Source organism: Pelodiscus sinensis, chromosome 8 (genome assembly GCF_049634645.1).
Source record: "Pelodiscus sinensis isolate JC-2024 chromosome 8, ASM4963464v1, whole genome shotgun sequence".
In the NCBI taxonomy this organism is placed as follows: Eukaryota; Metazoa; Chordata; order Testudines; family Trionychidae; genus Pelodiscus; species Pelodiscus sinensis.
In genome coordinates, this window is record NC_134718.1 from 60,638,944 (window position 1) to 60,664,831 (window position 25,888).

General features: G+C 44.4%; 1 protein-coding gene across 1 annotated transcript in view; it reads left to right on the forward strand.

The window, feature by feature from the left end:
• PDZD8 (PDZ domain containing 8) overlaps window positions 1-25,888 on the forward strand; it is a 132,557-nt gene that overhangs the window by 20,978 nt on the left and 85,691 nt on the right. Inside the window, exon 2 of the mRNA XM_014573726.3 lies at window positions 17,423-17,545. Within this exon, the coding sequence (XP_014429212.2) occupies window positions 17,423-17,545 (123 nt within the window). The remainder of the gene's footprint in view (window positions 1-17,422; window positions 17,546-25,888) is intronic.

Consider the following 25,888-nt stretch of genomic DNA (forward strand, 5'->3'; position numbering starts at 1 on the left):
TGGAGACGGCACTGTTCAGGCTCTGTGTGTGTTGGTCTAAGCTGAGCAGCCAGCTGCAAAATCCCTCTGCCACTGGAGTAGGCCCCACCAAATACCAGCAGCTCTGGTTCCCTGGGCAGATCACTCTGGCTCTCATTGCACCCAGAGTCAGTTTGTGTTTTGTGCTCCGTCCTTGGACAGCAGCACTTTTCCAAACAGCCCAGTTACTCAGTCACCTTCTGTGTAGATTTATGTAAGCTCTTCCCAGCCACAGGCAAAGCCCGGATCTCTCCCTTCCCCTCAACAGCAGCCCTCAAATTGCCTGCTAGATCCAAGCCCCAATAGTAACGGTCTCAGTAATAGGCTGTAACTGCAACACAACAGCTCCTGGCCTGGAAAAGGCTCCACACCAGCAGCCTGGCTCCTCTCTCCAAAAATAGAGCCTAACCCAGGGGTGGGCAATAATTTTTTGTCGAGGGCCATGTTAGAGCGGGGTCAAGATATTCCGAGTTCCCCACCCATAGACAATGATTGGTCTGGGGGTGAGGGAGTGCCTTTGCCTCCACCCCATGATCCCCCAAAGTGCCCATTCCCCAGGCATGGGAGGGGACTTCCCTCGCTCCCTTGCCCCTAGGCCAATTAGGGCCTTTGGAGGGGGGGAGGGGCAGCAGGGCCTCTGCGGGCCGGATCCGGCCTGCGGAGGCCCTTTTGCCCACTCCTGGCCTATCCTAACTCTCTGTCTGCATAGCCTGGGAGAGCCACCTTTTCCCCTTTTTCCCAAGAGTTCATGGGAGTTGTAGTCTCTAGGGCTAGATTGCAGCACAAAGGATCCTCCCAGGAAAAAGTCAGGGGCTCCTTTAGTAAGGGGACTATGTAGAGAAGTTGTTATTCCTCTTTATTCGACATTAGTGAGGCCATCTCTGGAGTATTGCATCCAGTTCTGGGCCCCCAGTATAGAAAGGATGTGGATGCATTGGAGAGAGTCCAGTGGAGGGCAACCAAAATGTTTAGGGGGCTGGAGCACATGACCTGTGAGGGAGCTGCGCTTATTTAGTCTGCAAAAGACAAGAGTGAGAGGGGATCTGATTGCAGCCTTCAACTTCCTGAAGGGAGGTTCCAGAGAAGATGGAATGAGGCTGTTCTCAGTAGTGACGGATGGCAGAACAAGGAGCAATGGTCTCAAGTTACAGTGCAGGAGATCTAGGCTGGATATTAGGAAAAACTATTTCACTAGGAGGGTGGTGAAGCACTGGAATGGGTTACTTAGGGAGGTGGTAGAATCTCCATCCGTAGAGGTTTGTAAGTTCCAGCTTGACAAAAACCAGGCTAGGATGATTTAGTTGGAATTGGTTCTGTTTTGGGCAGGGGGCTGGAATCAATGACCTCCTGAGGTCTTTTCCAGCCTAGGATTCTATGAAATACTTAAATAGTCATTTGGCCACCCAGAATGAGAGGTTGAAATTCTGTAGCCTGGTGATTGGTGTACTTACTGGAAGAGGGGAGAGAAGACTCTGGTTCAAATCCCTGCTTTAGCGTGAGGAATTGGTTTGTCTGCCATGTCCCAGGTGATTACCTTACTAGTGGGCTAAAAGCTGTAAGGTAGATTGGTAGCTGCTCCTGGGCATGGTGAATTTAAGCCTCAGGTTTTGGTTTACCCGAACTGATTTTTTTTTCTCCCCACGCTCTCAAAGAACAGGAAAATCAGTTACTCACTCTAATGTAATTGTAGAGATAAATATATTGTGTGCACGGTGATGTGGGACCAGATAAATATAGGTTGAAACTCCCTGGTTCAGCACCCTTGGAACCTGACTGGTCCCAAATGAGGGAGTTTGCCAGACCAGAGGAAGTCAATTCCCTCCTGCTGATGGAACTCTGGCCTCTCCCAGGGTCCATCAGCAGACCTAATGGAGCATTCTTGCCCCCAGCAAGGGACTGCTGGCGAGTCCCTGCCACCACAGCTCTGCTGCTCCTGAGCCATCAGGCTCCAATAACTCTAGGGCTGCTGCGATTCCAATGGCCAGGGATCATGGGGACTCCGCTGTCCCAGGACCACCGCGGCTTTGGAGCCCCAGGATCTCTGGAGCTGCCGCAGTTCTTGGGTACGAATATTGCCACAGCTCCAGAGTGCTGGGGATGCTGTGACTCTAAGGCCACCGGGGTTCTGATCCCCAGGGCTGCTGCACTCCATTGTGCTGGAGCTGCTGTGGCTTCCTCGCTCCAGGGCTGCTAGGATTCGAGGAATCAGGGCTGCCCCAGAAGCTGTGGCCTCATTCCCCAGGGCCACTGGGGTCCACTCCTCAGGGCCGCCAGCGCTGCCACGGCTCCCCTACCTTGGAGACACCATGGCTCCGTTACCCCGTGGCTGTTGTAGCTGCAATGGATCCACTGCTCCAGAGCCACTGAGGCCACCAGGGCTGCTGCAGCTTCACTGTCCCAGGGCTTTAGCAGCCAATCTCGTGGCCACCCAGCCCCCTGGTCCAGGGTCTCTGTGGTCCAACAATATCTGTGGTCCTGCTGGACCAGAGTGTCCCAGAAAATAGAGGTTTGACCTGTACCTAAGTTAGTGGCGAAACTTCTGTACCTATTGAACTTGTATGTGCAAATGAATTTAGGGCTTCTGAAAGATCCTATGTTGAAAGTAATGGAGTCTGAAGTTCGGCTAAAACATAGAAAACAGATAAAAATACTCTGCTTTACTACTGTTGTATTCCTGGTGTGTCAGGGTTATCTTTAAGAGTCAAAGAGTCAAAATCAGTCAGTTCTTGGCTGGTATAGAAGCTTATAATAAGCATACCAGCTGCTGTTATGATATGGATATAGAAAAGAAGTATGGACTAATGGTGAAAGCAGGAGATTTGTGTTCTACCTGCAGCTCTGCCACAGACTTGCAATTACTGTCAGCAAAGCTTTTTCCTGTTTATAAAAATGGGGATAAGATTCACCTCACAGGACTATTCGGTGTTTGTACACTACTTTAAGAGACTGTTACATAGTAGAACGTATTATAGAATTGGAAAATAATGTGTTGCACTAGGGAGTGGACAGATGGCTTTTTGTTGCTCCCCAGCGCTCTGAAGAAGAATCTTCAAATAAAACTGAACAGTCATTATTTACAGTATGTGATACTCCACATAACTGTACATCTTTGAAACGTAGCATACAGTAGAACTTTGAGCACTGTGAACAGCAGAATTACAGACCTAACAGTTAAGCACCCACCTTATTTGGGACCAGAAGTACCCAGTCAGGCAGCAGCAGAGCCGAGGGAGAGGGGAAGCCAGTACAATACTCTGTTAAAGATAAACTACTTTCCTTTTTTAAACAAATAGTTGAAGTTTTCTTCTGCTTAGTAAAGTTTCAAGGTTGTATTAAATCCATGTTCAGTTCTAAACTTTTGAAAAAAATGGCCATAATATTTTATCTTTTTATTTATTTGAAGTTTAACTAAAAGCTGTTTGCTGGCATGTTTGGGATGTTCACTCCCTGCATAGTTTTTCATTGTCCACAAAGAAGAGGCTCTCTCTTTCTCTTGATAACTTTTTGAAAGTTATCTTTTTCCTCTGGGACATTATTTTCTCCATTTTTTTTTTTTTGCCACTGATTGTACCAGTAAGATAATGTTATGGTCTGTTTTGTCAGTATGCTGCAAATCTCAGAGTCAAAACCAGTGATCAGCAGAGCACAGGCATCAAAGGCCAGGCAATGTAATCATGGAAGCTCACTTCAGGTGAAGTGTCTCTTGTGCTTTTCTCTTGTGTTGAGCTACAAGGGGCTGGTGTGATTACCTCCAGCTGGAACCTGTTCAGGAAAGCACATGCTTAACTTTAAGTGCATAGTTTGAGATAAATATGTGATTAAGTGTTTTCTTGAATTGGGCTGTCTGAGAATGTTCTTGATATAGTTGGTAAACCCAGAGAATCTGCATAAAAAATTCCTCATGGAGTGGTAAGTGGAAAATGAAAAATAGAATAGAAAATGAATAATAGATTTGTATTTAGCGTGGGGAAAGAAGTTTTCCAAAAATTTCTAAATCACCTTCAGTAGCCTCAGCTTATGATCAGGGTGCAATGGTCTCACAGCATAAAACCTGCATAAGCTAGGAAGAGCAAAAGATTAGCTATTAGGCTAATAGCAAGAGGCCCTCCTGATGGATGGCCCACTCCAACAGAAAACAGTTTGTGTGTTTGGCTTATATATTACAACTGGGAGGTTTACCTGCCATTGCTCAGATCCTTAACTCAATCTTTTTTTTTAAATAAAATTTAAATGAAGCATGCACATTTTCATCATTATATTGGGGTGAGAGGTTCACTATGCAGGCTGCCCCTGGGGAGAGAGGACTACCCCAGCCCTCTCTCACTGCAGCAGCTTAGGGCCAGTTAAGAAGCGCCGCTCCATGGCTGCTGCAGCTCCAGCGAGTGCAGCCAGGAGAGGTGTGCACGTGCCCTGGCTGGGGCAGCTCCAGGTTTGTCTGTCCCCTGTGCTCCTCAGCCAAAGCGAGGAATTGCAGCAAACTGTGCAGTTTCCCTTTGTCCCCTTATGAATTGGGGTGGGGAGGGAAAGTTTCAGTCCTCTTCCTCCCTCCCTCCTGTTCTCTCTAAAGGGCACTTAAAGGATGGAAAGTTCAGGGTTGGGACATTCCTGGATGAGGAGAGAGTGCCCCCATCAGTCCCTTTCACCTGCCTGGTGATTTGTCTCTTTTCTGTATGGTTTTATAAGCAGCAATCCCAATCCAGGCACATCTCATTTTCCTAGCACAGCCAAACCCTGACCTTGCTTTAAGTTATAAGAGGAAGCTATATACAGGCAGTCCCCGGGTTACGTACAAGATAGGGACTGTAGGTTTGTTCTTAAGTTGAATCTGTATGTAAGTCGGAACTGGCGTCCAGATTCAGACACTGCTGAAACTGACCGCCAGTTCTGACTTACATACAGAATCAACTTAAGAACCCCAGGCTCCCCAAGTCAGCTGCTGCTGAAACTGATCAGCAGCTGATTCCAGGAAGCCCGGGGCAGAGCAACTCTGCCTGGGGCTTCCTGTAGTCAGCGCTGGTCAGTTTCAGCAGAAGCTGACTTGGGGACGCCTGGGGCAGAGCAGCTGGGGTGCTACTGGACCAACCCAGCAGCACCCCATCTGCTCTGCCCCAGACGTCCTGATTCAGCCGCTGCTGAAACTGACCAGCAGCGGCTGAATCAGGACCTGGGGCAGAGCAGCTGGGGTGCTGCCGGGTTGGTCCAGTAGTGCCCACGGGCGCTGCAGGACCAATCGGCAGCGCCCCAGCTGCTCTGCCCCAGAGTCCAAAACAAAAGCCTGGTCTGCTGGGGGGGGGAGCACACTAGCTGCGCCCCCCCCCCCCAGCAGACCAGGGACACGGGGAGCAGAGCCGCAGCGGCAGCGGGGTGCCGCGCCTCTGAGGCTTTGCTCTGGCAAAGCCTCAGAGGCGAGGGACCCCGCCACGGCTGCGGCTTCAGTCTGGGTGCCTGTGATCTGCTGGGGACGGTCCCCAGCAGACCACAGGCACCCGGACTGAAGCCGCAGCCGCGGGGGGTCCCGCGCCTCTGAGGCTTTGCCAGAGCAAAGCCTCAGAGGCGCGGGGAACCGCCGCTGCTGCCGCTTCAGTCAAAGGCTGCGGCTTCAGTCCGGGTGCCTGTGGTCTGCTGGGGACCGTCCCCAGCAGACCACAGGCACCGGGTCTCAAGGGGCAGCAGCAGCGGTTCCCGCGCTTCTGAGGCTTTGCTCTGGCAAAGCCTCAGAAGCGCGGGAACCCGCCCGGTGCCCCTGGTCTGCTGGAGACGGTCTCCAGCAGACCAGGGGCACCGGAGCAGCTTACGAACGGGGCTTTCTCGCCCCGACTTCCGGGGCGAGAAAGCTCCGTTCGTAAGTGCGGATCCGACGTAAGTCGGATCCGCGTAAGTCGGGGACTGCCTGTATTGAATTTGGTGATCTTAATTCTTACGGTTTGGGACAGTGGTCTCCAACCTTTTTACACCCAAGCTCACTTTTTAAATGGCAGGGCAAGCCAAGATCTACCCCATCCCTTCCCCCAAACCCCACCCTTTCCTTGAGGCCCCATGCTCTCCATTCCCCTCCTCTCCATCATTTGCTGTCCCCAGCCCTTACTCACTCTCACTGCCTTGAGACAGGAGGTGCAGGCTCTGGGGTGGAAATGAAGGATTTGGGTGTGGGAAGGAGTGAGAGGTGCAAGTTCTGGGAGGGAATTTGGGTGCAGGAGGAGATGGAAAAGGAGATGTTGGCTCATAGAGGGGGCTCCAAGCTGGGGAGTGTTAGGGTCAGGTGGGGGGTTGGGGTGCTGAGCACCTGAGCAAGCCACAGGCTTGTGGATGTTGAGGTGCAGAAGTTTGGGTTGGGATATATGAAGGGCTCAGGGCACAGGTTTCCGTTGTGTGGGTGGTGCAGGAGTGTTGTGGCACAAGATGGGGATGTGGGGGTGCAGGAATATGGGGAAGTGAGGTGCTCAGGATAGGGGATTCAGGGTTGGGGTTTGTGGGGCGTGTGCAGAAGTGTTATGATGCTGTGGCCAGATTGGTGATTGGCCACAATTGAGGACTTGTTGGCCAGGATTCATTTTAAAATAAAATATTCTGTCCAACACAAAACATTTCAGCATTGTCTTTATGAGAGGAGCAGGGAGGGTGATTGGGAGCACTGCCTCATGATCTGGCAGTGCCCCTGCAATTGACCAGTCAATCACAATCGACAGGTTGGTGACCACTGGTTTAGGAGGAGTTCTTGGACAGACAGACAGACTTCCTCAAATATATAGTAGATTAATGAATAGATAAGGCAAAAGAGGAAAGGTTTCTCAGTAAAGCAGCCCTATACCACTTTAAGCGGCTGGCTGCTCCCTGTGGGTCTGTGTTTCAGATTCTGGAGAGGAGGGGCAGGGTTTGTGTGCTCCCCTGGCACCCCAGCTCAGAAACCATCCAATGGGAGCTGAGCGATTTTTCTGGGAGTGGGAGCAGTGTGTCAAACCTCCCCCTTTTCCCAGAGCAGAGAGCTATGGGGAATATTCTGAGCCATTTGGAGCAGCCTGAGGCTGCAGCAGGCAAGGAGCCTGCTTCAGAGTCTTGCAGGTTTGCTAGGTGGGAGCCACTTAGGTAAGCATATCCCTGCCATAGCCTGCCTGCCAGACCAGAGAGTCCTGGTTTAGGGAGGTGCAATCTTTACTAATAACTTGAATGCCCAGTTTGATATAGCTCAATAGCCTGATTTTTAGGAGATGGGTGCTTAGTACTACTCTATATGAAAAATCAGACCCTCTCAAAGCTCTTTAAGGGTATGTCTACATTAGGAAATTATTTTGAAATAACTAAATTCAAATTAGTAACTCCTGAAATAACAAAGTTGAAATAGTGTGTGCCCGCTTCGGCAGAGCCTCAAAATTAATCTGAGGCAGGCTCTGTTATTGTGGACGCGCTACCTAGACTTAGAGCTCCAGAAAGCACTCAGGAGTAATTATTTCAAGCTATTCTGTGCAGTAGTTATTTCAAAATAGCAGCAGCGGAGCATCCATGCAAATGCAATTTTGATATAAATGTTATTCCCCAAGGAAAGCAGGAGTACGGATTTTGAAATAACCAGCCTGTTGTTTTGAAACGACAGGCTTGGTAATGTGGACACACCACTTATTTTGAAATAACCCCCCCTTATTTTGAAATAATAACTCCCTAGTGTAGACCAGGGCTAAGAGAAAAATAACGGGTACTACATTTCCTTTTCTTTAGTAGATTTGATATTGTACTTCAGGGTACTGAGAATTTATGCATGTGAACTTCCTGCATTAATGGGAGAATGGAATCCATGAGGTGTGTGGTATGCTAACATGTCAGAAAAGTGATTTTGTACATTTCCATAAAATCTACTGAAAAGACTCAGATGCTCCAATAATGAGGTGTGTTTAATTAAACTGAGCTATTTTTACTGATGTGGTAAAGCTAAGATGCTTTGATCAGGTTTGAGACTTATCAGATAGAAACATGCTTTGATTTGCTAAAATCAGATGGATGTAGATTGTCATGCTTGCACAGTACAGCTTTCATTGATTTCAGCGTGGGCAAGAAGATCAATTATACAAAATTTTGTTTTTTGTTTCATTTTTAAGTAAGGATGAGCTCATGCTTTGCATGTCTCGTGGGTGATCTGTAATGGAGCTTTCTGTATTATAAAAGCTTTCAGCAAAGGCATTGGTAGGATTATGTAACTTGTTAACCAATTTATTTAAAAAAGGTGACCAAATATCACCAACCTTTCACTTAGTGCTTTTAGGACTGGCCTATAATGTTTTACAATTTTTTTAGTCAGTTTAGGATTAAATTTGCCAACAGCGTAGTAAATCTAAAGTAAATGGTATTTGTTTGAAACAAAATATTAATAACTTAAATGATTTAAGTAGCAAAAGCATGACTTTCTGTCTAGTTTTATTAAAATCATTTCAAATTAATCTTATTTACTTAAGTTTATTTATTGGATTTCTCCAGTTCAGTGCAGAATTTATTTTTTCAAACAAAATGTAGTAATTATCCCTGAATATCTTCCTTAATGATGTGATGTATTAGAATAAATCAGCATTTTGTTATTGGTAACTTTATAAGATGCTGTCTTTTGCTTTCTGTTTAAAAACTTAGTTTTTGCTTGTTTACTTGTCTTGTAAATATAGTTGAAATCTCTCTTAAACCTTTCAGGATAACTCTCTACGCTAAAATATGAAACTTGTAAATGTCTTTTATATTTTAAGATTAAACTATTTGTTTTGTTGGCATTTGAATTGAAAAGCTTATTTTAGCTTTAAAGTATTGTGATTAAATATTCAGTTAATGTATATCTTGTTCTAAAACAAGTATGTAATTTGACTAGGAATTTGTAAACCTGACACTAATAATCTTTGGCAGTAACATAGCACTGAAAGTTATATAACCCAAAGTGGTGATACGGTTGTAAAGAGAAATCCGAGTAATTGTTTTTAGAGAGCACTGTCACTCAATTACCTCCATCAAATAGGTGAATAATTTAAAGTTCCTTTCTCAGAACATATTGTTATATGATCCTGCTCTCACCTTTTCAGCATAAGATGACTTAGTTTTCAAAATTATAATCTTTTTGCATAAAAAGTTCTGGTTCTCTTTAACCAGTCCAATTCTTTGTGTTTATGAAGAGCAGAAAGGCAGTCCAGCTGCTGTTGGTATTTTACTTTGTCCCTCCCGGTATTTAGCCTGTGACTCTTTTTGCACTGTGGTTCTGGATATCCTTGGCAGATAGAGTAAAAATAATTACATAAGATCTTGGTTGTCCTTGGCCAGACAGAGCTTGGTTATTTTTGTTTCTTGGTGCACCTGAAAACATTATGGATTAGGTAGATACTTATGGAAGCAGATAATTTTAGCTAATTGGCTGACACTTTCTTTTTCTCTTCAGTATAAACTATTCCTGTTTTCACGTTGTCTTGCAAGAAAAATTGGCTTAGAATCCACAAAACAATAAGAATGCCATAACTAATACAAATGAATGCTAATTTGGGCCAGACACATTTAACATTTTAAACATTAATTCAGTCTCTTTTGCGGTTAAATGGATAGGGTTTTTCTCAACATTTGAAAAGGAGGGAGCAGGCAGTTACGTGGTCTATCTACCCCTATAATAGAAGTGCAGAACTTGTTTGGTTGGTTTTTTTTTTCCCTAAAGTAGTTTATAAAATATTTTGGTACTGGTTTTCTCTAAGTTTAAAGGTAGGGATACAAAATTAAGTGTGCTGGATTTGCTGCCATTCAAGGCTTATGGGAGAACCCTAGATGGAGAGTGTGAGTTCTTAAACCTAAAGGGAACTTAAGTAGTTTTATGTAAAGTATTTGAAACAAATTTATCTCTTCCTTTATTGGCTTCGGATACAGAAGGACTGAATCTTGTGCTATTTTAAGTCTTATATCTTTAAGCATTCATTGAGTAGCTCTCTCTTAAAAAGATTCCTTTTGATGATGACATCTGACCTACTGTTGAGAGAACCTAATTTTGCTGCTTGTTTTTTATCTTGCTATGTCTGATTGAGAAGCACTAGGATTTTCTACACTTAAGTTTAAAGCACAGCTGTGGCAGCTCTCTAAACTGAAAGTGTGGCCACGACAAGAGCGGTGGGAGAGCACTTTCCAAAGTACTCTATGTAAACCACGAAAGGGGAAGTTATTGTTCACGATTCACTGTATTACCTGCACTACAGCTAGATAGTTGAATGCAACTTAGGCGCTATGTTATAGAAAGAGTATAACGAAAATCAAAAGACTGTAAAGCAGTGGCTCTGCACCTGTCCAAACTAGTGTACTTTTCCCTGGAGTCTTATTTGTCTTGAGTATCCCCCAAGTTTTACCACACTTAAAAATCTATTTGCTTACAAAATCAGGCCAAACCACAGGTGTCATGACACATGATTACTGAAAAATTGCTTACTTCCTCATTTTTGCCATATAATTATAAAACATTAATTGGAATGGAAATATTTTATATGTAATTCAGTATATAGAGCAGTACAGGTTGACCCTCCAGACACCTTAGAAAAACAGACTATGGGATAGAATATATATCTATGCACATAGTTAATAGGTTACTGAAAGTGGGAGAGAGACTGTGCTCAATACTGATAAAACTAAAAATAGCTGATTTCAACCAAAATAAAGGTTAATGAAGCTCTCACCCACAGCAATCCTGGCCTGGCCAGAGCAGCCCGTCACAGGTGTGAGGTACTTCAGCCAGGCTGAAGTGTGAGGTACTTTAGCCCCAGCCAAAGCAGCCTGCCCCGCTTCAGATGAGGGGGGCCGCACCAGTCCCTTGCCTGGCCCATTTAAGTGGTTAACCACTTAAACATAACATTTAACCAATTAACTAATTGATAAAATAAAGCTGGTTTAAAGATGGCCTGCACAGAAATGAAAACTATTGCCTTTGTTGCTTTATGATTTATCCATTGTAAGTGTTTGGGAGAGAGATTAACCCTAGAAATATCAGGAGTATGAAGCTTTTGTGATAATTTTGCTAATGGTCTCCTTGGAGAAGTATACATTCAAAATTGAAGTGACTGGGACTTTTGAATTCTTAAAGTGAACTTTTACCCAAATGTGTCAAGAGTTTGATTTAAATAGTTAACAAAAACAAAGTTGTAGAAAGTTAGTGTTCATAGTTCACCTGCTACATTTTTCTTTTGTGATTTTTATCCCACAAGTTCCAAATCTTAGTACTTCACCCAAACCAGTAAGACAAGCAATGGTGTTTCTGATATTAAACAGAAATCATTTTAAAAAAATTGGGCTACCTTTCGTAGATTAAAAAGAAGCAGTAAGGACACCAAAACTATGGTGGTGGTGGTGGTGGGTTTTTTTTTTTTTTTTTTTTTAAGATAAGGATGGTCCTCAGATTCCGGACAATGCTATGTCTGTAACGTATGGTTTTATAATCTCTTTCTTTGTCAAATACTTGAGCACCATTTCTGTTTCTGTTATGCATTCTGGCTGCAGAACACTGTGAAGAAACACTGTGAAGAAACACTATGAAGAAGCTTTGTTTTCAAAGTATCATGTGACTACTCTTTGGTTAAGAGGAAAAGTAGACCGAGAAAGTTTGTTCAGCAAACTGATAGAAAATAGTGTAAAAATGACTAGCCGATCAGACATTCACTTTACTTATCAGTCCCCTATAAGCTATATTTTAGTCAGTTATGTTTAGTAAAAGTCATGGACAGATCAGAGGCAGTAAACAAAAATTCATGGCCTGTGACCTGTTTATAACTTGTACTGTATGCCTCTAACTAAAACGTGGGTGCTCTGGGCATAGGGACGTCAATGGTTAACAGGTGGTCTGGCTGGTTTGGAGCAGCTCCTTACCTGCCCTGTTTAAGCCGTTAATTAGTTAAAAATGTTTAACTGTGTCATAGAAATCCAGACTCAGGGTTGGAAGGAGAGAAACACCTTTATTAAGATACAGCTGTGGGAAGTTTCAAAAGGAAGACTACAAAAATCAAATATCCACAGTAACCGTATATATATCCATGATTACACACAAAATAGAATAGACATTATATAAGCTAGTAACAGCGTTATGATTGGCTTAATGCTCGGAGCACCCCCCCAAAATATGCATAGATAATCTTAGTTACATGAGTGTTAGTATCATCCTTGAAGCAGAAAAACTAGACCAGGCTGGTTTCAGTAGGTTCACTATCTCTCACACAATGCAAGATCATGTTCGGTCAGTTGCATACACACTCCACATTGTTCCTTTCAACAACATACATTTTCCTTCTCAACTGGTTAATTGATTAAATGGGATTTTACATCCCTACTGGGATAAGACACAGCCAGGGGCACTATTGGTGCTCTTGGTGGGGTGGGGGATTGGCGGAGCTCGCAGGTTCCCTATCTCGTTCTTTGTGGTGCCCTGGAACCGGTAACATGTCCCTCAGCTCTTAATTGGAGGCGCTTCCAGACTGAGAGGCATCCATGTGCTGCCAAGAACCATAGCCAGTGAGAACTGTTGAGTGTGACATCTGAAGGTGAAGCCAGTGCACAGAACCACCTGGCTGCATCTCTGCCTAGCAGACAAGGGACATGTTGTTGCTTCCAGGGAGTGTCCTCCCCTCCCCCTGAAGGTATGTGCCACTAAGAGCCCTCATTCCTTCATGTGCCCCAATCATCTGCTCTGAGTCTGCTCCCATACCCAAATTTCTGCTGCTGCTGCTGCTGCAGGAGGGGCATTGGCTCAAGACTGCCCCTGCAGAGGATGGTGTAGCTGACTCTCACTGGCCACTGCAGAAGTCAGGGAGGACAATGTGGCATCCATGTTTTTTGTGACAGACTCCACAGCCTTGCCTATGATCAAGTGACTCTTAAACTCTGGTTCAGATAATGGAAAAAAGGAGGCGATGATACTGATGAACCTAAGTCATTTCATATGGCAGCTTACCTTTGAAGAAACAATGGAATAAGGATTTAGATAAAAGCCTAGTTATTAGGTAGTGTAGTGGAGAAGGGAAGGCCCTTACTTCAGGCTTGGACACTTATAAACTGGAATTTAATAAAGGCTAACTTTAAAGACTCTCCTTTATTTTAATATGTTACTGATCCACCACCATGAGCTCTCCTGTAGACATAGCGTCGTTTACATTGGGGCGTAGATATAACTGGAACCCTGCACAGATACAGATAGAAATCTGTATCTGCTGATCCTCATGGCTCTACTCTCAAAAACTGCAAGTGGCCAAATGAGAAGAACTTGGCATTGATATTCCCAGAAGCCAGCGCCTTGTGCCAGCAGCTCCTCCTGGCTGCATGTCTGTACTGCTCCCATCTGTGTTTTCTGTCTGGGGTTGTACAGTCCTGCTGGGGACAGTACAGAAGGTTAAATCCTCAGACAGGATTATGAAAGTGCAAAGGTGTTTACAAACTCCAGTGACTTAAGTTCATGATTCTTATTGTCCCCTCTTTTTATATGAAGAAACTGGGACAGTGAGCAAGCTTGACATGCTAAAGGTCATACACAATCTGTTTCAGAGCTGGGAATAGAACCCATATCTCTTGGCTCAGTCTCATTAAATTAGATTAATGAAGAGTGTTTGTGATTGTGGTATAGCTATGTTGGTCCCAGGATATTGGCAACAGTAAGAACCTACCTCATTCTGTCTATCTCACTCCAGCAGGAAAAATTATGTCTAAAGTACACTATGAAAGTTATTTTAAGGCACCTATCATCATGGTATTTAAAAGCATAAAACTGTATGCACAATGTGGTTCTTAAAATGCAATGGAAGCATACCTCTGAATTTCTTCAGTGTTATGTTATTCTATGAGAGTATTGCAGTCATCATTTATTTATTTTTTAAGACAGTTAAAAGACTTTTTCTTTCTTTTGTGCAGGTAGTATGTTTTAAGTGTGGGGAGAGGTTCTGGGACTGGGACCTTGCCCTAGAAATGCTGGTATCTTCATCATCATATTTGCTTATTGCCTGCTCCTCCTCTTAATTTAAAATTGATGCCTCCATTGGTGAACTGAAGAGAGGAGACTTCTGCTTTTCTGATTATTTTGACTAGTGTCGTGCTCCATCAAATGAGAATTTATGAGCTCCTGTAAGTCCTAGGTCTTGTGCAACTTGTATTTTTGGACTTGTTAAACTAAAATCTTTACAAAACAAGATCGTGTCCTGCACGTGAAGGACATAATTTTTTGAGGCTGTAAAAATGTATTAAAATGCCAGTCAGGGTATTCAAAATTTATATGTAAGAAACTGAAAAAGGCAGCTAATATTTTCATAGTTTTTATATTTATATTGGAGTACCAGCAATGTTAAATGCTCTAAAAGTTCTTTCCGTGTTGCAAGAACCCAGGCACTAACTTGAATAAGCCTGGCCTCCTCCATCCATAGGTGGCCTCCACCACTGCCAGAGGGGCAGAGGCGCTGGTTGGAGTCAGTGAGCCGCTCCTGGGAGCTGCTGCCGGAGTCCCGGCAGAGACCGCGCAAAGCCTGGCTGGAGCACTGCAAAGCAGGGTACATTCGAGCTCTGCCGGTGCGCTCTGTCTATGGCCCTTGCTCCTCCTGCCCCTTCCCATTCTGCTGGGGGAGCGGCAATGCACAGACCCACTCGCTCTGCCATGCTCCGCAAGCTAGATCTGGGAGGGTGGGAGCTTTCTCCCCATCCCCCCATTGCTCCTCCTCATGGGAGTCAAAGCTGGTGCGGGGACTGGAATGCAGCACTAACATTAGCACGTAGGGTTGCCAGATGGTTGAAACAAAAATACCGAACACCCCTCCCCCCCCCCAAAAAAAGTGTGAAAATTCTGTTGGGGGCGGGGGAGGGGGGGTGGGAGACCAAAGCGTGCAAAAAAAAAAAAAAAGGGACTCCAAGGACTTATTAAATGGAAAAAAACCCCCAAAAAACCACAGCATTAAAGCATGTCTCCTTTAAGAGTGAGTGCAGGGATAGGAACAGGGGAACGGTTGAGCACTGAGGGTACGTCTTGACTAAATGCCTCTTTGAACTTTCTCACCCATTACCAAGACAGTTTCCCCAATTATCACCTGTAATACCATTAACTCACAAACATCCCACTCTCCCTACCTTTAATATCAGCAATTCACAGACACTTACCTTCCTTCCTCCCCCTTCCCACCCCCCCGCATCCCCCTTCTGTTCTGCAATGTGATTTGTCCTTTTCATATTTGTTCATTTTTTTAATTGTATCCTTTGGTATATATGGTTGTGACTACTTTCTTCCACTATTTGATCTGAGGAAGTGGGTCTGGCCCACGAAAGCTCATCATCTAATAAACCATCTTGTTAGTCTTTAAAGTGCTACATTGTCCTGCATTTTGCTTCTGGCAACAGAGGTATGTACATTAGGCTACCCAGCATAGGAAAATGAAGCGGTGATTTAAATAATTGCTGCTTCATTTAAATTTAAATGGCTGCCGCTCTGAGCCGATCAGCTGTTTGTCGGCTCAGCGCAGTAGTCTGGACGCTCCGCGGTCGACATCAAAGGCATTTGTCGACCTCCCAGGTATGCCTCTTGGGATGAGGTTTACCTGGGAGGTCAACAAATGCCTTTGATGTCAACCACGGAGTGTCCAGACTACCGCGCTGAGCCGACAAACAGCTGATCGGCTCAGTGCAGCAGCCATTTAAATTGAAATGAAACAGCAATTATTTAAATCGTCTCTTCATTTTCCTATGCCGGGTAGCCTAATCTACATGCTTCTGTTGCCAGAGGCATGTAGTCTAGACTTACCCCAAGACTCAGGGGAAAGCATTGCTTCCCCTAGGTCTTTCGGCTGGCAGCCATTTTGTGCTGGCGGTCTCGGGGAACCAGGTAAGCATGGGGGTTGGGGTTGGAGGGCTAGGGGTGTTGGGAGCCGGGGGAGGGGCCTCGGAGGTGGGGGGAGAAGGCCGGATGTTGAGTGTCTGTAGGGTAGCCAGGTGCCTGGCATTTTCACCTCCTGGCCGGGGGAAAATTCAGAAAATACCGAACATTTTAGGTGTCCGGTAGTCTCTGAATTTTTTTTACCAGACAGGAGCTGGAAATACCGGACTGTCCGGGTGAATAGCAGACACCTGGCAACCCTATATAGCACTGTGGGAGACCCAACTTGAGGCCCGGCAAGCGGTTCTGCCTTGGAAGCAGCTGGGGCCAGGGCTGCGGGGACTTCTGGGGACTGACCACAGACTCCAGCCCCACAAACTAGAAGGCAAAAGGTGGAGGAGGGGCTTGGAGAGAGCTAGGAGAAAGGAGGGTGGGAGAGGAAAGGGCTTTTGCTGACGGGAGGGGGGCAGGACAGGAGAAGAAAGGAGAAGGCACCCAAGGGACAGGACGGAGGAGACAAATGCCAGGGGGCCAAGTGGAGACAATGAGGAAAAAGGCAGGAGGAGGAAGGGGAGGTGTCAGTGGGGGTGGGAGGGTGGAGGGGACAGGGTGATGCGGGAAAGGAGAGAGGAAGGTCATTGGGGGCAAGAGGAAGCAAGGGGAGAGGGAGGTGCTGGGGAAAGGGTTGAAAGGGGTGGGCATGAGGAAGGCAGGGATGGAGTAAGTTGTGTGAGGGCACAGAGGGGTATGAGAAGAACTGGAGCAAAGGGTGGTGAGGGGATGGGCATCAGGGAGAAAGGGGGCAGAGGCAGTGAGGGAAGGAGGAAGCACCAGGAGGGTACAGGGGAAAGGGAAGGTGCAGTTGCCAGGGGATTCTGGGGATGAAGCAAAAGGGCAGACACAGGCAGGGGAGAGACCAGCACCAGAGGAGAGAGGGTACGGTGAGGGCCAAACATCCCCTATGGGTAAGAGGATGGAGGGAAAAGTTCTTAGGGTTACTTTTACTTCTGGCCATGTGTCCATCTTGATCCTTGGTGTTCCTCATTTAAAAAAAAAAATTGTTTGGTGTTCCTCAGTCTTAAAAAGTTTAAGAAACACTGGCATAAATACTTCAGTATATAGGTAAATTGAAAGCTTATAGTACAGTTTCTTAACATATCATAATACAACATTTTTCTTTAAGATACTATACAACCAGGCAGTTTGAGCTCACAGAATATTATATACTCTAAATTACTGGCATTCTGGGGTATGACATTAAAATAATCTGTGTTTTAATCCAGTGAAAACAAAGTGTTTATATTCTTGCTATGTTTATATACTCTTCAGTTTCTTACATGGAAGAATTTTAGTAGCGTCCAGAAGCATTTTTTTTTTTTTTTTTTTGGTCTGGAAGACTTGTAGAAAATGAAATCCTATTTTTCTGTCCTAAATTGTTTTTAAGGATAATTGATTTTCTGTTTACCCCAAAATATTGCTCTGTAAATATATTGCTTTCATTCTTTGTACCTGGTAGTCCTGTTGATGTACTTTGAACTTTAAAATAGTTCTGTTTATGGAAAAAGTGAGATTTTATATTTATTTTATCAGGTTCAAGCCATTTTTTCCATTTCAAGTTATGTCACCTGAGGAATATGAAGATCGGGATCTCAACATACAAGATTTTCCATTGACGGAAGGCCGACTTAAAATTACCTTGATAGAATGTACAAGGTATGTCCTATTCTCTGGACTAAATAATGTAGTGGTATATGATATTGCCATTAGGTTTGTTTTAATACAAGCATACTGCAGCTACAGTTTCATGGCTGAACTCATACTATAATATAGCTTTTTTTAAAAATTAAAAAAAACCTTTCTCTTAATCAACAATTGAGAAATGGGAAACATATTCAAAGCCAGTGGTGGGCAACTTGCTTCACTGGCTGCACACAGCTCCTCGGGGTAAGCCGCTTGCCTGCCAGACAGGTTGCTTTGCGTAGGCAGGTATGTCCACCCACAACTCCTAATGGCTGCAGTTTGCTGTTCCTGGTCAACAGGAGTTGTTGGAAGCGATACAGGCAATAGGGACTTACCCTGACAAGCCGTGCGTGGGCCGTGGGCTGCAGGTTACCCACCATACCTCAAAGCTGTTCAGATGGTTTTGTGAGTATTTATAGTAGGGATGTCAATGGTTAACCAGTAAGCATCACTCTTATCAAGTGATGCTTATCCATTATCAGTTGTGGGCTGGAATGGAGCATCCCCCCACCAGCAATGGGCCCCCAACCCAACTGGAGCAGCCCGCTGCTCTGTCTGGGGGGGGAGGAGCGGGGGGAGGGCAAGCACGCTCTAGCTCAGCTAATGAAGCTCTCACCCACAGCAATCCTGGCCTGGCCAGAGCAGCCTGTCACAGGTGTGAGGTACTTCAGCCAGGCTGGAGTAGCCTCTGCCCATGGCAGGCCCACCCCAGCCTAAGCAGCCTGCCCCACTTCAGATGAGGGGGGCTGCTTCAGGACAACTGGGCTGGAGCAGCCCCTTGCCTGGCCCATTTAAGTGGTTAACCACTTAAACATAATGTTTAACCAGTTAACTAATTAAACTGAGTTTTACAGTGTGTATCTGGATATAATGATGCTTTCTATTTCTCTTTGCTTTTGTTGCTTAAGCGTTAATCTGTTTCTACTGCTTATTTCCCCTCTCCCCATCAAGTAAGAATTCATAGGTTAGTAGACTTCTTGATGATTTCATAATTTAGTTGCAATGGAGGTGATTTTAACATTGAAAACAACAAAAAGAAATAACAAAGTTAAAAGTCCAAAGCAAGTAAAATTTGTTTTTACAAAGATGTCCTTAGACTAGGGTTTTTGATTTCAAAAGGGCTAACTTTAATAAATTAAGGAAATTAGTTAGGGAAGTTGATTGGACTAAAGAAATTATGGATCTTGAGGTGGAGGAGGCCTGGAATTATTTTAAGTTAAAGTTGCAGAAGCTGTCAGAAGCCTGTATCCCAAGAAAAGGGAAAAAATGTATAGGCAGGTGTGTTAGACCAAGCAGGATGAGCAAGCATCTCAGAGAGGTGATTAAGAAAAAGCAGAAAGCATATAAGGAGTGGAAAATGGGAGGGATCAGTAAAGAAAGCTACCTTATTGAGGTTAGAGCATGTAGGGACAAAGTGAGAGAGGCTAAAAGTCAGGTAGAGTTGGACCTTGCAAAGGGAATTAAAACCAATAGTAAAAGGTTTTATAGTCATATAAATAGGAAAAAAACAAAAAAGAAGTAGGACCGCTAATTACTAAGGATGGAGTGGAGGTTAAGGATAATCTAGGAATGGCCCAATATCTAAACAAATACTTTGCTTCAGTCTTTAATGAGGCTAATGAAGAGCTTAGGGATAATGGTAACATAACAAATGAGACTAAGGATGTGGAGGTAGATATTACCATATCCGAGGTAAAAGCCAAACTTGAACAGCTTAATGGGAGTAAATCGGGGGGCCCAGATAATCTTCATCCAAGAATATTAAAGGAACTGGCACATGAACTTGCAAGTCCATTAGCAAACATTTTTAATAAATCTCTAAACTCAGGGGTTGTACCATTTGACTGGAGAATTGCTACTATAGTTCCTATTTTTAAGAAAGGGAAAAAAAGCGACCCGGTTAACTATAGGCCTGTTAGTTTGACATCTGTAGTATGCAAGATCTTGGAAAAATTTTTGAAGGAGAAAGTAGTTAGAGACATTGAGGCTAATGACAATTGGGACAAATTACAACATGGTTTTACAAAAGGTAAATCGTGCCAAACCAACCTGATCTCCTTTTTTGAGAAAGTAACAGATTTTTTTAGATAAAGGAAATGCAGTGGATCAAATCTACCTCGACTTTAGTAAGGCATTTGATACAGTACCACATGAGGAATTATTGGTTAAATTGGAAAAGATAGGGATTACGGTAATATGAAAGTTGAGAGGTGGTTAAAGGGGAGACTACAGCGGGTCATATTGAAAGGTGAACTGTCAGGTTGGAGGAAGGTTACTAGCGGAGTTCCTCAGGGATCAGTTTTGGGGCCAATTTTATTTAATCTTTTTATCGCTGACCTTGACACCAAAAGTGGAAGTGTCCTGATAAAATTTGCAGATGACACAAAGTTAGGAGCTATTGCCAATTCAGAAAAGGATCGGGATGATATACAGGAAGATCTGGATAGCAATAGGATGAAATTTAATAGTAGAAGTGTAAGGTTATGCATTTAGGGATTAATAACAAGAATTTTAATTATAAGCTGGGGACACATCAGTTGGAAGTAACGGAGGAGGAGAAGGACCTTGGAGTCATGGTTGATTATAGGATGACTATGAGCCGCCATTGTGACATGGCCGTGAAAAAGGCTAATACGGTCTTGGGATGTATTAGGCGAGGTATTTCCAGTAGAGATAAAGAGGTGTTAGTGAGGCATTGGTGAGACCCCATTTGGAATACTGTGTGCAGTTCTGGTCTCCCATGTTTAAGAAGGATGAATTCAAACTGGAACAGGTACAAAGAAGGGCCACTAGGATGATCCGAGGAATGGAAAACCTGTCTTATGAAAGGAGACTTAAGGAGCTTGGCTTGTTTACCTTAACCAAAAGAAGGCTGAGGGGGGACGTGATTGCACTCTTTAAATACCAGGGAGGGAGAGGAATTATTTAAGCTTAATACCAATGTGGACACAAGAACAAATGGATATAAGCTGGCTAGTAGGAAGTTTAGACTTGAGATTAGACGAAGGTTTCTAACCATTAGAGGAGTGAAGTTCTGGAACAGCCTTCCAAGGGAAGTAGTGGGGGCAAAAGATCTATCTGGTTTCAAGATTAAACTAGATGGGTTTATGAAGGGGATGGTTTGATGAGATAACATGATCTTGGTAACTAATTGACCATTCATTATCAGTGGGAAATAGGTCAATGGAGGGATGATAGGAGTTGTTATAGAGAACTTTCTGGGTGTCTGGCTGGTGAGTCTTGCCCACGTGCTCAGGGTTTAGCTGATCGCCATATTTGAGGTCGGGAAAGAATTTTCCTCCAGGGTAGATTGGCAGAGACCCTGGAGGTTTTTCGCCTTCCTCTGTAGCATGGGGTACAGATCACAGCTGGAGGATCTCTGCATCTTGGGGTCTTCAAAGTATTTGAAGGCTTCAATATCTGAGATATAGGTGAGAGGATTATTCTAGGAGGGGTGGGTGAGATTCTGTGGCCTGTACTGTGCAGGGGGTCAGACTAGATGATCATAATGGTTCCTTCTGACCTTAAAGTCTATGGCTACATCTACACTGGCCCCTTTTCCGGAAGGGGCATGTAAATTTCACTAGTCGTCATAGGGAAATCCGCGGGGGATTTAAATATCCCCCGCGGCATTTAAATAAAAATGTCCGCCGCTTTTTTCCGGCTTTTAAAAAAGCCGGAAAAGGGCGTCTAGACTGGCCCCGATCCTCCGGAAAAAGTGCCCTTTTCCGGAGGCTCTTATTCTTACTTTGAAGTAAGTATAAGAGCCTCCGGAAAAGGGCACTTTTTCCGGAGGATCGGGGCCAGTCTAGACGCCCTTTTCCGGCTTTTTTAAAAGCCGGAAAAAAGCGGCGGACATTTTTATTTAAATGCCGCGGGGGATATTTAAATCCCCCGCGGATTTCCCTACGACGACTAGTGAAATTTACATGCCCCTTCCGGAAAAGGGGCCAGTGTAGACGTAGCCAATGAGTCTAATTCATAAAATTTAAGGCTGGATGGGGCCTTTAATTGATCTAGTCACCTCTTGTATACCATATTACATTTCACCCAGTGCCCCATAGTGAACCCAATTACTTGTGTTTCACTAAAGCATAACTTAGTTTTGGCAAAATATGTTTTAGCCAGGCATCTAGGCTTATTTCGAAGACCTCAAAAGATGAAGAATCTATCACTTCCTTTAGTAGTTTTATCCAGGAACTAATCACTCTCACTGTTAGAAATTTGCACCGGATTTCTCCTTTAACTTTGCCGTTAGCTTCCAGACATTGATTCTTGTTATGCCTCCCCCCCCCCCCCCCCCCCCCCCCCCCCCCGTTACCCTTCTGCCGGGTAGGCCCAGCAGCAACCAGGGCCAGGTTCAATATCTAGGGGTCCATCTCATACAGAACCAGCTCGAGCCCCCACCCAGTAGCCTGAGAAATTCACACACCCATGGGGGCCTCTGAGAGGCAATGCTTCCCCACTCAGAAGCACAGAGTCTGAGTATAGGAAAGAAACATTTAATGAAACAGAGAAAGGTCACATGACTAACTTGGGAAAATACCACAAACAGAGTTCATAGCCCAAACCATGAGCAAAGTCCAGCAGCCCAAAATCTGCCAGAATCCGACACCCCAAAAGTCTCTGTCCCTGGTCAGTGCCACCCAGAGTTCAAAAGTTCACCTGCAGGATTCTACCTCCCAAGCTGGGTGGAAAGGGAGGCAGGCGGGTTGATGGGGCACCTTACGCGGTCCGAGGCTGACGGCACCACCTCTCCATATGATTCTGCTGCATCCTTTACCACAAGCCACTCCGCCACGCTCCAACAGCTGTCTTATTACACTCCAGTGGCCGCTCTGCCAGCCGCCTGTTCCCACCGGCTGCTCCGCTGGTCGCCTGCCGCCGCTTTTACCAGCCATCTGCCAGTCATTCCCACCAGCCACTCCACTGGCTGCAATGGGTCTGGCTCCCAGCCAAACCAGTGATTTCAGCTCTTAGTGATTTCAACTCTTTAGCCATCACCTAGACTGGCAAAAGTTTCCCGCTTCCTCTGGACTAGCAAAAAGACTCCTCCTGGAGTCTACTTCAGATCTGTCCTTAAAACAAAAGGGGGAAAGAGGCAGGTTGGGCCAGTCTTACAGCTCACACCTGGCAGGCATGAAGCAGGCTGACTCAAGCCCTTTAGCCCTTCCCCCCCCCCCCAACTCCATTCACTCAACTCTGGAAGGGGGGAAGCTTGTTCCTCGGAGACTTCTTACAGTGATGGTGTCTCTTCTGCAAGCACAGGTGTCATGTTTTACAGTTCCCACATTTAGGGGTAGCATAATTTGTGACCCCCACAACAGCCCCAAATTATTTACAATACACCATGTTCCATTCTAACACTGATCCTCCATCAGCCCTGGCTGAGTAGGATTTACATAACCACATCTCGATTCCTTCCCCCTCCTGGCATGAGCTGTATTTACATATCAACAGTTAACAGTTAATTATCTTACAGAGCTCAACAATTGGAGTGAGCACACCCACCGCCAGAGTAGCTCCCTCCTTTTAGCTGGCTGATAACAAGCAGTAGTTCAGCCCCTGCTTACACCCCTAAATAAAAGAATCCTATAGTACCTTGTATTTCACCCTGTGCAGGTATTTCTGTACTGTGATCAAAACACATCACCATCTTGTTTTTCATAGGCCAAACAGATTGAGCTTTTTAAGTCCCTCACGATATGGCATTTTTACCAGCCGTCAAATCAGGTTTTTTGGCTCTCTTGTATCTTCTGCAATTTTTCAACTTCCTTCTTCAAATATAGGCACTGGATACTAGGGATGTAAAATCCCGTTTAATTGGTTACCCTGTTAAACATGACGTTTAACCAGTTAACCAATTAAAGGTAGTTGTGGGCAAAGGGGTTGCTCCAGCACTATTGAAGCGGTCCCCCCTGCTCTCTCTCCCAGGCCTGCTGCAGACAGGGGCTACTTTGGACAACCAGAGCAACCTTTGTCCATGTTTGGCCCCCCGCAAGGCTGGAGCAGCCCCCTGCCTGAAGCAGGTGAGAAGCTGCTCCAACCCTCCACTGTTTAATGATTAACTGGAACTGGTAAGGATGATACTTACAGATTAACCTTTCATATGCCTTCTAGATACCATATTCCAGTGTTGGTCTCACTGGGTATGTCTAGACTACATGCCTTTGTCGCCAGAGGCATGTAAATTAGACTACCCGACATAGTCAATGAAGCCGGGATTTAAATATCCTTGGCTTCATTAAAATAAAAATGGCCGCCACGCTGTGCCAGCTCAGCTGATCGTTGGCACAGCACGGCAGTCAAGACATGGATCGGTCTACAGGGAACGCCTTTGTCGACCGCTCCTTTATGCCTTGTTTCACGTTTCACAAGGCATAAGGGAGCGGTCGACAAAGACGTTCCCTGTCTACTGATCCATGTCTTGACTGCCGCACTGTGCTAACGATCACCTGAGCTGGCACAACGTGGCAGCCATTTTTATTTTAATGAAGCCGGGGATATTTAAATCCCAGCTCCATTGATTTATGTTGGGTAGTCTAATTTACATGCCTCTGTTGCCAGAGGCATGTAGTTTAGACATACCCACTATTATTATATACAGAGGTAAAATCACTTTTTTTTTCCTTCCCTCTCTTTCTTTGTTCATATTGGCCCTTTTTTTAATGTTGAGTTGATTGTTAAGTCTGATCCCAGGATCCTTTCCAGAGTCACTGCTTCGTAGGAGATAGTCTCTCATTCTCTAGTTATGATCTTGTTCTTTGTTCCTTATATGTAATTTAGCCTTTGGATGCATTTTGTTTGAATGCATCAAGTTTACCAAGCAGTCCAAATATCTGCTCTTTCCACATCGTCATTTATAAGTCTGCCAATCTTTATGTCATTAGCGAATTTTATCAGCAGTGATTTTTATATTTACTTTCCTATTGGTGATGAAAATGTTGAAAAGCATTGAGCATGGTATGGTTTTATAGACCTTTATCAAATGTCTTCTTCCAATCTGAAAAGTCTATCTTTTTAATCATTCCTCATATGGAAACTGTTCCATACCCAGAATAATTTTTACTGCCCTTCTCTACCTTTTCCAGTTCTATTACATCTTTTTTTGAGATTGAGTGTCCAGATCTTCATGTGTTGAGGTGTGTTTGAACAATGGATTTATATAGGGACATTATGATTTTTTTCTATCTTATTATCTATTCTTCTTTTAATGGTTCCTAACATTGTTAGGGTTTTTTTTTAAACTGTTGCTTGATGTTTTCAGAGAACTATGCACAGTGTCTCCAAGATCTTCCTTTAGTGGTGTCAAGGGTTTTTCCCCACTCTGGCACGATACTTGCAGAAATGGGGGCCTGCAAAAGTACCCCAAAACCATATCTTTCCAGGGTTTGGTATAAAACTTTTCCCCAAAATCTTAAAAACCTAGATTTTGGGGATAAAAATCTGCTGCCACCACCCAAGTAATGATAAGGAAACAAGGGGGACACCACTTGGGAAATCTCACCCCTAAAGTAAAAACCAGGACACACAAATTAACCAACACCAGATTAATAAAAAGAAAAGAGAGAGAACTTTTATTATCACCACAATATTCCTGTTGCAAGCATAATGACTAGATGGAAAAGTCACAAATTAATATACTCATGGGGGGAATTCCACCATGGGCCAAAACTTAGTTACAAAGTAGAGGAAAAACCTAATTTTAAATTCACAAACATCAGATTACCATTCCCAAACCATAAAACATTAAATGGATTTATCTAAACTTTACCCTACTTACAGATAGTGAAGAGTCTTTTCCTGGAGGGAGATGTAGTGTCTGTCCCCCTCAGTAGCTGGAGAAGAAACTGCCCAGGGACAAAGGAGGGAAAAACCAAAAATTCCTTTGTCCCAGTTTGAAATTTCTACCTACATTCCTATTGGCCGACTCTACCTGTAAGGGACATAATTAACCCCTTAGTCCCCAGGCTGCTGGCTAACCCTCATGATCATGACAAGTGGTAAGAGCGAATTTAGACCCCATCATTTTGTGTGTGTAGTTGAGATTGATTGATTGTTTGTTTTCCAATGTGCATTACTTTGCATTTTCCAACATTGAATTTCATGTACCATTTTGTTACCCAATCACCAGTTTTCTGAGACCTCTTTGTAACTCTTTTCAGTCTACTTGGAGTAGTATTGTATTATCCTCAAATTTTGCTACCTCATTTTCTACCCCCATTTTCAGATCACGTATGACTATGTTGAATATTACAGGTCCCAGTACAGACCCCAGAGGGACACCACTATTTACCTGTCTCCATTGTGAAAACT